Source organism: Microtus ochrogaster, unplaced genomic scaffold (assembly GCF_000317375.1).
Source record: "Microtus ochrogaster isolate Prairie Vole_2 unplaced genomic scaffold, MicOch1.0 UNK90, whole genome shotgun sequence".
NCBI classification, from domain to species: Eukaryota; Metazoa; Chordata; class Mammalia; order Rodentia; family Cricetidae; genus Microtus; species Microtus ochrogaster.
The window spans coordinates 1,343,536-1,356,577 of NW_004949188.1; the positions used below are offsets into that span (position 1 = coordinate 1,343,536).

General features: G+C 49.7%; 2 protein-coding genes across 10 annotated transcripts in view; one reads left to right on the forward strand and one right to left on the reverse strand.

Annotated features, from left to right (window-relative positions):
* The window catches only part of Nacc1 (nucleus accumbens associated 1), a 16,873-nt gene extending 8,939 nt beyond the window's left edge, over positions 1 to 7,934 (reverse strand). The window contains exon 1 of the mRNA XM_005370944.2: positions 7,635 to 7,934. The gene's annotated coding sequence lies outside the window, so the exon portion shown is untranslated. The remainder of the gene's footprint in view (positions 1 to 7,634) is intronic.
* Positions 5,839 to 13,042, forward strand: part of Trmt1 (tRNA methyltransferase 1) — a 14,853-nt gene continuing 7,649 nt past the window's right edge. The window contains exons 1-7 of one of the 9 annotated variants that reach the window (XM_026777902.1): positions 5,839 to 6,644; positions 8,481 to 8,756; positions 8,957 to 9,140; positions 9,575 to 9,755; positions 10,386 to 10,441; positions 10,684 to 10,826; positions 11,087 to 11,274. In XM_026777902.1, the coding sequence (XP_026633703.1) occupies positions 9,041 to 9,140; positions 9,575 to 9,755; positions 10,386 to 10,441; positions 10,684 to 10,826; positions 11,087 to 11,274 (668 nt within the window). In that variant the 5' untranslated portion in view covers positions 5,839 to 6,644; positions 8,481 to 8,756; positions 8,957 to 9,040. The other 8 variants (XM_026777903.1, XM_026777904.1, XM_026777907.1 and 5 more) reach the window with 8 other exon arrangements.

The following is a 13,042-nucleotide window of genomic DNA, read 5'->3' on the forward strand; positions in this document are numbered from 1 at the left end:
TTTTTTTTTTTTTTTTTTTGAGACAGATCTCATTACACAGCCACAGTCTAGTCTTGAACTCACACAAAGATCCACCTGCCTCTACTTCCTATGTGCCGGATTAAGTTTACTTGGTTTATCTAAATGGTTTTTTAAGAAAAAGACTCAGAATAGAACACCCACATAGTTCCAGCACTCAAGAAGATAGGCTAAGGCAAGGTCTCACTACGTTGCTCTGGCTGGCCTCTAAGTATGTAGACCAGACTGGACTTAAAGAAATCTACCTGCCTCTTATTCCCACCCAAATGCTGGGATTAAAGGCATGTAGCATCACTCTGGGCTTTTTAAATTTAAAATTACACTTATTCATTGTGTTTTGCCTGCAAGTATATCTGTGCACTGCCTGTGTGCTTGGTGCCCTTAGAGGTCTGAAGAGGGAAATGGAGTTATGGAGGTTATGAACCACCAAAGGGGATACTTGAGTCCAAACTCAATTCTCTGCAAGAGCCACAACTCTTAATTGCTGAGTCATCTTTTACACACACACCCCACAGCACATGCATGGTGATCAAAGACTACTTTATAGAGTCAGTTCTCCTTCCACCTTTATGTGAGCCAGGGATTGAACTCAGGCTACCAGGCTTGTACAGCAAGTGGTTTTATCTGTCTTACCGACACAACAAATCTAAAGATCTAGCAAATTGTCTTTGCTTCATGAAGGACCTTATGGGGCAGCAAGTTTATCCAAGCAGCTCACCACTGTGTCCCTTGACCCTAGGACTGGATCAGGTATGGTCATATTTGCAAGTAGTTCCAGTTACTCAGGAGACTGAGTGGGCCAAGCTTTACCATCCAGAAAAGGAGTCTGCTGATTACCTGGGGGCCCTTACCACAGGGTCTCCAAAGGTCAATTTGATCTGGTTTTCCTCCTGCCCATGTCCCTCCCTCTTCTTCCTTCACCAGCATCTCCAGGAATGGGCATCTCTGTCTATTACCCTTCCTCCTTGCTCTTAGTGGGCCCTGCACTCTAGCTTCTGCCTGAGGCAGCTCCAGATCCTTCCAGAGCCCAGCAGCTGTTCTGCCTGTCCTCATGGAGTCCTGGCCTGGGTAATGCCACCAAGTCTGATCTCAAGCCTACCCTTCCAAGTCACCATCCACTCTGAGTGACTTCAGACCCCAAAGACAGAACAGAGGAAGCAAAGTTCAAGTGCAAAGTCCAACCCTGAGGTGACAGGTATAACTAATAACAGTGGTGGAGTTGAGGGAGGATGGTTCCACTGTAGATGGGTCTTGCTGAGATGCACTGGAGACCATGTAGGACCATAGTAGCAAAAAAAAAGGGACACGATAAACAAGACAACTTCTTGTTGTATTGAGACATGGTACATGTAGGTAGTCTGGCCTGGCTCTAGACCCTGGCTGACAGCACTTACAGATCAGGTATGATGACTGGCTATCCCCATCTATCAAGTCAGAAAACTGAGACTTTAGTCCTAGCTACCTGGGAGGCTAAGGTAGGAGTTCAAGGCTATATAGCAAGACATAACAAAACAAACTGAACAAGAAAACAAAATCATGCCTGGAGAATTCACATCTCTTAAAGTCTGGAAGCTCCAGCCCCTTTTCTGATTGTCATAGTAGTACATAGAATAGAAACACATCCTCTGGTAGATTTTTTCCCGTTTTTGTTTTGGCGTTGGGGATAGAACCTAAGGACCTTTGCATACCAGGCTAGTGCTCTTCCACCGAACTACACCTCTAGTACTTCTTCTAGACCTTACATTATCTCTAGATGGCTTCTAGTACCAAATCTAATAAAAATGCAACATGAGTGATGTTCAAAATCAGTAAGCTGCAGGGCCAACAAGATTGCTCACTAGTTAAAGCTTGCCTCCAGAATAGTGACCTGAATTTGATCCCTAGAACCCACATGGTAGAAGGAGAGAACTGACTTCCTCAAGTTATCTTCTGATCTTCACGCCCTGCCAAATAAACAGATTAACATTGAATAAAAAAGTAAATACAGTCAGGCGGCAGGCCTTTAATCCCAGCACTGGGGGGGAAGGGGGGCCAGAGGGAGACAGATCTCTGTGAGTTCCAGGCCAGCCTGGTTTACAAGAGCTAGTTCCAGGACAGGGTTCCAAAGCTAGAGAAACCTCCTCTCAAAACAAACAAACAAACAACAATAACAAAAAACAACTCAGAGACAGGGGCTGCACTGACTGCTCTTCCAGAAGTCCTGAGTTCAATTCCTAGCAACCATGTGGTGGCTCACAACCACCTATAATGAGATCTGGTGCCCTCTTCTGGCCTACAGGCAGAATACTGTATAAATAAACATATCTTTAAAAAAAAAAAAACCATCACAGACAAACGAACAAATAAAACAAGCAAAAAAGTAAATACATAAAATCAAAGAATCTAGTTATATGCCCTGCTAATCACAGAATTTGGGAGACTGGACCGATAGCTAGATCCTGTCTCAAATGCTACTGTTTAAGGGGATACTGAGAAGAAACAAGTCTGTTCAGGGAAGGGGGTGCAGTTCAATGGTAGAATGCTTGCCCAGCTAGCACAGGCTCTGGATTCCATCCTTAAAATCACACAAAGAAAGCAAATGAAGTGTGTAAATGTTCAATGTAAACACAACACTGTGTCTGAATAGTTTTCAATTTATAGTCAACTATAGAGATATTGAACCTGCAAACAGGTATTTCTGTATTCCATTAGGCTTAAATCTTTGACAATGCTTGCCGCTGGTGATGCAGAGTACTACTGGCCTGATATCAGTGTATAAAATGGATTAACACAAGGGCTGGTGACATGGCTCAGTGGGTAAAGACACCTGCTGCTAAGCCTGGCAATCTGAGTTTGACCTCTAGAACCCACAAGGTGGAAAGAACCAACTCCCAAAAGATACTGTCTCAAGCCAGGCAGTGGTGGCTCACGCCTTTAATCCTAGCACTTGGGAGGCAGAGGCAGGCGGATCTCTGTGAGTTCGAGACCAGCCTGGTCTACAAGAGCTAGTTCCAGGACAGGCTCCAAAACCACAGAGAAACCCTGTCTCGAAAAACAAAAAACAAAACAAACAAACAAACAAACAAACAAAAAAGATACTCAAACAAGCAGATGTTTGAGAGGGAAGGGGGGGGGGCTAACGATAGAACAAGCTCAGTTCTTAGCTGAATCAACACTACCAGCTATTATTGGTACTGTCTCTTTTGCATCTTATTGTCTGTAAATTGTCGTCTTATGTCTTTCACTATCCCCTGGAACCTCTGCTGTTGCAGGGATTACCCATCAGGCAGGAGTCCATAAGGGTTGGTTCCTCAGCACTTTCACAGCTTAGTTCATCACACAGACAACAGAAAACTCCTATACCCCACACACACACACCGCAAACCGGACACCAGGTCATTCTTTTGTTGTTGACAGGGTCTCACTATGTAGCCCTGGCTGGCCTGGATTCACCTGCCTCTGCCACCTAGTACTGAGATTAGAGGTGTGTATTATCATGTCTGGCCACCAACTCAATTCTTGGTGGGGGGGAGCCATCCTACACAACTGTGTCTTGAGTCAATAAGCAATCCTGGCCTCCTAGAAACCGGAAGTGAGTGCCTTTACTCCCACCTATGACAACCTAAACAGGTCAGGACGACTGTGTCCTTATTTTTCAGCTAGGCAAACCGAGGCCTAAAACCTCAGGGTCTCGGGGCTGAGAAGGGGGCCTAGCAGTGGCACCTGACTCTTCTATCATAATGTCCACTCCTCTTCCTCTGTTCTGTTCTCTTAGAAAGCACCAGGCCCAGAAGTCCCACAGGTTCTAACTTTTGCACCTCTGCTGAGGCAGCACAGAGGAGAGCAGACAGGATGACGAGCATCCTTGGGGCAGACTGTGACATGTTACTTCTGATCTGTCGGATTCTCTCTCCCAACCCCACCCATCCACAGACAGAGAAGACACCATTAGCAAACAGGCCACTACTAAAGGTTTCAAAAAGAGAATTATATTGAAGAAAGGACTGCTTCAGTTTTATCATGTACCAGATGGTGTTGAAAACACACAGGGCGGGCTAGTCATGGGCTTGAATGAACTCAAACACAGAGAAGAGCTCAGTGTAAACCAGGGGTAGAAGTCTGAGGATAGAATGGAAAAGAATTCACAAGAAGGGGACACACTGCCTGAAGGTCTGCTCAGGTATGCAGCTGAGCCAGGCAGGTGCTGTTTCGCTGGCTCTGGCAATGAACCCCTGGGCCAGAGCTCACTCGCCAGCCTTCTAAATGGGCCCTGTACAGCCCAAGTACAGACTGCTTTCCAGAAAACCCAGTTCATGAACCTGAGGTAGGTGGTGGAGGACAGATTTTAAGACACTCTGAATGGCTGGGCTGTTATAGCTCATGCCTTTAATCCCAACATTTGGGAAGCAGAGGGATCTCTATGAGTTCAAGGCCAGTCTGGTCTACAAAGTGAATTCCAGGACAGCCAGAGCTACACAGAGAAGCCCTGTTTTGAAAAACCAAGGTGGTGGGGGGCACTCTGGATGTAAATCAAGAGATATGAACTTTGCCTGGGGGTGCTAGGGAGACCCATGAGATCCTCTGACCGGGTTCTTTCCTGTGGCCAGGATCTCTGCCCCACACCAGGGGTCATCCCTCACTCTACCCTCACAAAGACAAAACATTTTGGTAACTCAGCAGGAGCCTGGCACACACTCAATAAAAGCTTTGAATGTGTTGCCCTCATCCATTCCAAACTTCCTTCTAATTCAGATCATGGTTCTTCTTTGACTACCCAATGGAAATATCTTTGCCTCCACACTACTGACCATCTCCTCGCCTTCTTGAACAGAGCAGCTAGTTTTCTCCGTACTTTGGGGGACCATTTCTTTGGTCTAAGTATGGTCATCACAATCTGAATAGGATTCGCCAGAGCCAACTTCTACTGAATGTGTTACTCAGAGCAGCTCCTTCAAATTCCAGCAAGGGAATGGGCAAAGAGCACTGAAATCCAGCTGTTCACTTCAACCTGTTTCCTCGTGCTTGTCTTGGGTTCTCACTGAGAACCAGGTATGACCAGTGCATCTTCTCTTCTAGCTTCAGGTGGAGGTGCCATCTCATCATTTCTGCCTCCATACTGCAGGGCCAACAAACTCCTACCAGTTCTGCATTCCAGCTGTGACTAGTTGACACCATCTGTCCTCAATACCCCACCCAGCTGAGGCCTGGGAACAGCCAGTCTATGCCCATGCACATTCTCTTGGTCCAACCAGGCAGGAAATAGTTCTTTGTCCTTCAACAGTCAAAGTGCAAAACTGCAGCAAGAACCGGTGGTCGGAACACAATTATAAAGGTTCTGAGGGATACTAGTCCAACTAACAGTGACAGCTGGTGGGGCAGGAGGGGTTCTATTGGAGACAGGGCTTTAAGGAGAGCTGCAGCAGCAGCAGAATGGAGAGAACAATGCCAGCCCCATCCGCTCCTGGTCCAGCCCCCAGCCCCAACAGAACCAAGAGACTAGGGCAGGGGCAGCTGTTGGTGGTGCTGGTCTGGAAACTCCAAGGAGATAAGGGGACAGGGAGAAAAGTCATCCTTAAACCCAGGACTAGCTGGTAGCAGTCACACAGAAGTTTGTGGTTTCGCCTCTGGTGTCCAATCAGTCACCAGGACATCCTGTGTGTGGTGGCTCGTGCCTATATAAATCTCAGCATTAGGATGTTGAGGCATAAGGGCCATAGTTCAAGGCTAGCCTGATCACACAGTAAGTTCAAGGTCAGCCTGAGCTACAGTAACACTGAGACTGTTTCCCCAACCAAAAATACTGAAATACAAAAATACTAAAAGCCTAACACACACACACACACACACACACACACACACCTGCCCATAAATACACTGTTCACCTTGCAATTAGTCCAGAGCTGGAGCAGACTGCTAAGAAACCAAAGAGAAGAGAACAAAGTCTAGGCAAGCAAAACAAAATCCCACTCCTGAATCCCTAAGCCCCACTTTATAACCACCTCCAATAGCTGTGCCCCTGGCTCTCAGAGGCTGAATGGAAGAGAAAGAGGAGCAGGCCTCAGGCCCCTTCAACTCCAGGGAAACCTGATCCATCTGCAAGGGGATTGATTAAGCCACTCCAGGGAGCCCAGAAAAGGCCAGGTCCAAGAAGAGCCCATCAACAGGGAATCAGAACAGCAGGAATTTCTCTGCCGGTGCCCTAGGAGGGCCAACTCCATTTACTAGGCATAGGCCACAGTCTAGTCATATGACCAGGAACAAGCCCCGCCCCGAACCTCAGCTTCTTTCTCTGAGAAGAGAAAGCCTAAGACCCAGCGGTGGTGAGCAATCAATGAGCTTATTCGCTGGCCTGCTTAGCAACTACCTGGCCTAGAAGGAGCACCACGGAGGGAGGATGGCTCCAGAGATCTGGAGCCCCCAAGGCAAAAGTCAGCATGTGTAAGTGCCTGTTTCGTCTCCAAGATACAACAGAGCTTCGGGCACTCATCATTCCAGTATTTTACCTCCGAGGGGACATAGAATTAAGGCCCAAGCAGCAGGTTGGGCCTGGAAAGCTAGGGAGCATAGACAGGATTGTGAGGTCTCGTCTCCTAGACTTGAGCCCCCAGGTTCCGGCGCCAGAGGTGGAGAACGAATACAGGACCCAGGTAAAGACTGCTGGGCTGGCTGCCTCCTTACAGGGTGGGTGGGGTGGGGGTGGGGGTGGGGGTGAAGAGTGGCCATCCCGACGGAAAACACGATGTTGGAGCTAGGTATCCGGAGCAGCCCACGCAAACTCCCACCCACCCGCTGGCCGGTCCCTGCGAGCAGTTGGCCGAGGCTCCAGAGAAGAGGCGTGGGAAAGAGGAAACCCCCTGGTTCTGACACAGAGCAAACACTTGGGGAGGGGGGCGCAGATCCCTTAGGTCACACTAGTTTTCCCTCACCTGCCCCCACTTTCCACCGGCCCAGCCCACCGGTCCTGCGCCTCCTCCAAACTCCCGACACTCAGTCGTAGTCCCCAGCCTTACCTGGCGCCCCCGGATGTCGCTTACCCCCACATCTCGGAGCCCTGACCTCGCGTGACCCCCTGCTAACATCCCTGGGAGCTCCAGTCCGCCCCCACTCGAGCAGGCTCCGCCCACACCCACCAAGTCCGACTTCCCGGGCTTTTCCTTGCGGCCCCTCCAGGCCTGTAACCTGACCCGCCCACCCCCTCCCCTGTGCTCCCTACCTGTAGGCTCCGGCTCTCCCGGTCCCCTCCAGGCCTTTTCCCTCCGGCCGCCCAGCCTTTCCCCCCCTCCCCCCCACCGCCCTGGCCAGCCTGAGGCCTCCCCTCCCCCTCCGGCCTCGCCCGCCGCCTCCTCACGATTACCCCCTCCGGCCCGGCGACTTCCAGGAGCCCGCGACCGGCGCCTCCCTCCGGCCGCCCTTAAGCCCCGCGGGCCTGGCTCGAGGCTGGACGCCGTAGGCCGTCAGCTGAGGCCCGGCCACCTCAACCTCTCCCTCCCGCCGCTGTCAGCATCGCGGATTCGGGTTCTCGCTCCCAGCCGGGCGCCTCGGGGCCTCCCCTCTCGGCCGTCGGCCGGAACCTCGGATGTCCTCGGGCCGCCCCGGCGGGAGGAGGCCGGAATTGGGCCTGGGGCGGGCCATCTCACCTGCGCTGTGGCCGCGCTCCGGGGCCTCCCGGCGGGCTCCGCAGCGGCAGCTGGGGCCGGGCCTGGGCCCGGGGCGCGCCCCCCTGCGCCTCGGCCTCGGCCTCCGCCTCTGCGGCCTCCGCGGCCTCCGCCTCAGCAGCAGTGGTAGCCGCGGCGGCCATTCATTGTGGGCCAGGCCGCCCCAGCCGAGCGCCGAGGAAGCGCACGGCGCAGCCGGCAGGGAGGAAACGGCCTCGGCCCCGCCCCTTAGGCAAGCTTAGCTGCACTCCGAGCGCTTTAGTTCTCGCCGGCTTCTTCCAGGAGCTCTCTTCTGTGGACTCCTAGTTAGTTGGGCGATTATGGGACGGTTTGCTGTTTGCTGTAACATGAAAACAGTTCCAGACACAGTTTTAAGCTCTTTATGGAAATGAGGTTTCATGGAACGGAGAAAACTCGCTCAAGATCACACAGTGGGAAGTGATTGAATGCCACAACTTTTAAACAGAGGCTCAAGAGGTCAATAAACCTTAGATTTAGGGTCCTTATGCGATGCCAAGTTCTGTTAGCATTTTGCACTAACTTGGATAATTATGTTTTATAACGTTAAAGCAATCTGGCAACTTTTCAGATGGAGAAAGCACTGGACTGGAGAGAATACTCGGCGAGTGAGAGTGTGTACGGCTCTTGCCGTATAGAGTTAAGCTCCCAGCACCCATGTCAGGTGGCTCACACTGTTGCTGTTAACTAGAGGGGCCATCACCTCTGCTCTTTGGGGACTTGCACACAAGCGCACATACACAGACGTAAAAATAAAACTAAAACAAAACAAGGACTGCCAGACCTGGTAATTAATGTCTATAATTTCAGCACCTGAGAGACTGAGGCAGGAAACTCCCAACGAGGTTCAGTGCCGCCCTGAGCTACATAGTGAGTTCCAGAACAACCTGGACTGAGAGTACCTTCTACATTCCATTGAGAGAGAACTTGCAAGGCGAGCTAAGACAACTCACACCACGGATGGCCACACTTTCCTGCCTTCACACTCAGAGGACTTATTGTCTACGTGGCTCCTCCGCACACTTCCCAGACATTCGATTATTTAATCTTTGCCCTTTTTTTGGAAGCTAAGATTCTTATTTACAGGTAAGGGAAAGGAGAGCCTTACATTTTAATAAAGTAACTTGCCTAAGAGTGTGTGGCGAAATTGAGATTCAAAGCCAGCGAATCCGGGGGAGGGGGAGGGAAATGGGAGGCGGTGGCAGGGAGGAGGCAGAAATCCTTAATAAATAAATTAATTAAAAAAAAAGAAAAAAAAAAAACAAAGCCAGCGAATCCTATTCCAGAGCCCGAGTTAACCTGCAAGTTGTACACAGGAGACAACTTAAAGTACCGACTTCCTCAGTTTTTTTGTCCGAAACTAAACGGCAATGAAATTCCCTTGTAGAAGAATTACATTATTAAAAATCACCCATGTAGTCTATTCCGCGCATTCCTTTCCTGGAAGAATATTGGTCCTGGTCGCCCACCGTAAGTAGTGTAGCTAATTGGCCAATTATTGTCATGTGATCGGCCCGCCCTCTTTGCCAACATGGCCGCTCCCAGGTTCTAATGAGGGAAGCGTGCACCGCGACTTGTTTGGTCTTGTGAGCAGAGAGGTGAAGCGGCCCGGGTGTGTGTGTTTGGGTGGATGGGTGGGTGGGGATGGGTCTGCGTCTCTGGCTTCAGGCTCTTCTGGGTCCAGTGCCTTTGGAAACTCAGGCCTTATCGAGGCCACTGGGTTTTAGGTCCTACTTTATAGATGTGTAGGCCACCCCCGCCCCGGAATGCAGCAGTCTGACCTCCCTGTGCCCTTTCCCTTCCCTTGGAAACGGCAGGAGGGTTGAGGCGCCTGTGGATGTCCCACGCCAGGGCGATCCTGTGGTTAAGCCGCCCTCTCCATCCGGCCCGCATCCTCTGTATAGCTCAGTTCATGGAACAGAAGGCACCCTCTCCGCCAGCGATGGAGAACGGCACACAGCCCTGCCAAGAGCGCCCACCCGCGGCCCCGGAGGCGACTATCACCGAGGGCGCCGCCAAGATCGTCTTCCCCAACGCCAACGAGGTTTTCTACAACCCAGTGCAGGAGTTCAACCGGGATCTGACGTGAGCAAGAGTCAGGGGTCAGCTTGGCCAAGGGGATTGGGTCAGTGAGGTAGAAAATATTGTGGAGTATCACTGTGGGACCCGAGCTACTCGAAGGCCAATATTCGGGAGGGAAGAGTTGGTAGGAAAGAGTTTTAATCCAAGGCCAGCATCTTGAAAGATGAAGGCATGCACCAGGGGTTTTATTGCAAGGGACAAGTTATATATGCCTTTTAGTGTTCTCTGGTGTTCAAGGCGTGTGACTCCCCATTTTCCTTTACAACTCGGTGGTGGACTCGACTTCCCAGAGCTGGTTCCTGTAGTTGTATTCACACAGACTTGTTACTTTTCTGCAAGTCGAATTTATCATCAGTTTATATGCTTTGAATTGAGGGCTGAGGCCAACCTTGAAAAGGTCACTATCAGGTTTTCTGGGTTTAACGATCTAAAGCTACAACAGTTAACATCTTAGCCCTTGAGGTGGGACTCCTCTTTATCTAGAGTTTGGTGCAACAGGGAGGACATTTTGCATTAGGGAGGGACAACCACCTTTCAAGAAGGTTGAAGGGAGGATTTCAGACCTGGGCCACAGCTAACACCCTGGCATGCAGGGGTTTGCAAACTGACCCTCCCCGCCATCCACTCTTCCAGATGTGCTGTGATCACTGAGTTTGCTCGAATTCATCTTGGGGCCAAGGGAATCCAGAGTAAGTGGAGGTTCGGGCCAGGGGGGTGGGGGGCGTGTTACATAAAGCTCACTTCCCACTCTTTCCGCTCTCTCTTTGGGCTCCTGAATGTTCTGGGTTCTCTATTCCTTCTGCCTTTCTTTCGGGGCTTGGGGAAAGACTTTTCTGCCATGTCATCAGGATTTTGATGATTTGAAGGTTACGGTGAATTTCTTAAGAGGAGCGTTGATGGTAGTGTCTGGTTTTTGCCTGGGTGACTGCAGTCAAGGTGCCAGGAGAGAAGGACTTGCAGAAAGTGTCTGGGAACTTGTCCGAGCAAGAGGAGGAAAAGGCTGAACAGGAAGAGAGGGAAACCCTGGCCTCAGGAGAGCAACCTCGGACAGCTGCCGTCGGTGAGATCTGTGAGGTAGGGCCAGAGTAAGCAGGGGCAGCTCAGGGTTCTGGGTGACAGGAAAGAGCCACGGACCTATAGAGGGTGGTTGTGGGAGATCTACGGGAGCCCAGAAGAAAGATGAAGACCTGAGTGTCAGCCAGGGAAAGTACATGCCAAGAAAGCCTTAAGATCTGAGTTTGATCTCCAGAATCCATGGTGGAAGGAAAGAACTGACTGAGTAGTAAGTGAAAACTAAAAAAGAAGCAAGGCACATCTTTGCTCACTTCTAACAGGAAGGTCTACGAGTGCTGGAAGGCCTGGCAGCCTCCGGTCTGCGCTCCATCCGGTTTGCCCTAGAGGTTCCTGGCCTCCGGTCTGTCATTGCCAATGATGCCTCTGCCCGGGCTGTAGAGCTCATGGACCGAAACGTGCACCTCAACGGTGTGGCACATCTTGTCCAGCCCAACCAGGCAGACGCCCGGTAGGTTGACTGGCTGTTGTTGTTGTTGTCATTGCAGGATGGTACTGGAAATGGAACCCAGGACTTCATGCATGCTAAGCAATAGCTTCCAGTAGGTTCTAGTCAGGCCTGCCTCGAGCCTGCAACTTATACCTGGAATGAGGCTAACTGGGGACAACCTGGTTGGGGTAGCCTCTTTGAACTCTAATTCCCTCGTTTCTAAAAGAATAGTAATTTTACAGGAGTTATACAATGCTATTTTTCTAATTTTTATTTTATTTCTCTGGTTTGAGAAAGCACCAGTAGGTCCCCAGGCTTGTGTTGGAAGTGCTTGTACCCACCCAGCCATCTGGAGAGTCGTCTTCTGAGCCTGTCATGTGCTGAAATACATAGTCCAAAACTAGCTTTGTAGAAGATGACCTTGAATTTCTTAGAATTTAAAAAACATATACTCATTTTATGTGCATGAGTGTTTAGCCTACACATGTGTGCCTGGTGCTCTAAGGTTAGAAGAAGATACCAGACGCCCTGGAAAGGGAATTAAGTTGTGAGCCACTGGGTGCTGGGAAATGTGCTCAGGTCCTGCAAGATCAATAGGTGCTCTCTACCAGGGAGCCAACTCTCGGGCCATGTTTATTTTATATTTATTTTATTTGTTTGTTTGTTTTTCAAGACAGGGTTTCTCTATGCAGCTTTGGTGTCTGTCCTGGAACTCACTTCTGTAGACCAGGCTGACCTCGAACTCACAGAGATCCTCCCGATTCTGCTTCTCCAGTGCTGGGACTAAAAGCATGCATCACCACCACCTTGCTATTTTTTTTTGTTTTGTTTTATTTTGTTTAAAATTTTTAAATTACCTTTGTTTGGTTTGTGTGTGTGTGTGTATGTTGTGTGTACATGCAGTTTACAGCAGTCATATTTTTCCACATGTGGGTCTGGGGATAAAAGTCCTATCCTAGGTGGCCCTGACCTTATGTAGCCCTGACTGGCCTGATCTGCCTCCCAAGTGCTGGGATTGCTACCACCACACCTAGCTCTGATGGTGAATTTCTGATACTTGAGTCTTTCTTTACTGAGTGCTAGGATTACAGGCGCGCTGTACCACACCTGGTTTATTCAGTCATGGGGATCAGATGGAGCCCCAAGCCAGGTAAGCACTCTGCCAACGGAACTACATCCCCAGCATGCAAAGCCTCTCTCGGTGAGATGCTGTCTTGTGTAGCTCATGCTGGTCTCTCAATAACTGTGTAGTTGTGACCATGAACTATCGATCTCCTGCCTCTCCACCTTTGTGCTAGGATTACAGGCTTGATTGCAAGATTTTTGGTTTTTGTTTTTTTTTTCAAATGGTCTCACTTTGTAGTCCTTTATGGCCTGGAAGTCATAAAAATCCAGTTGCCCCTGTCTTCCCAGTGCTGGGGTTAAAGGTATGAGTTAGCACACGGGCCCCTAGCAGGATTCTTAAATAATAGAAGTGTACTGTCCAGACTTTGTACAAGGGTGCTGTTTAATGATGAGAACTGGGACTCACTACCGGGATTTGTTTTGACACATGGTCCCACCAATTTGAACTCATGGTTTTCTTCGTTTTCCAAGTAGTTGAGATTATAAATTTATACCAGAAATCACTTTGTTTTCTGCCATCTTAAGCCTGTATTACACTGCCAGTCTCTCTTGCCTCAGACTCTTTCTGGAGCCTGCTTCCACTCTGTCGCCAAATGCCTGCCCTTTGTCTTGTTTTTAAATTTTAAATATTTTTTTTAAATATTTACTTATTTACTTATTATGT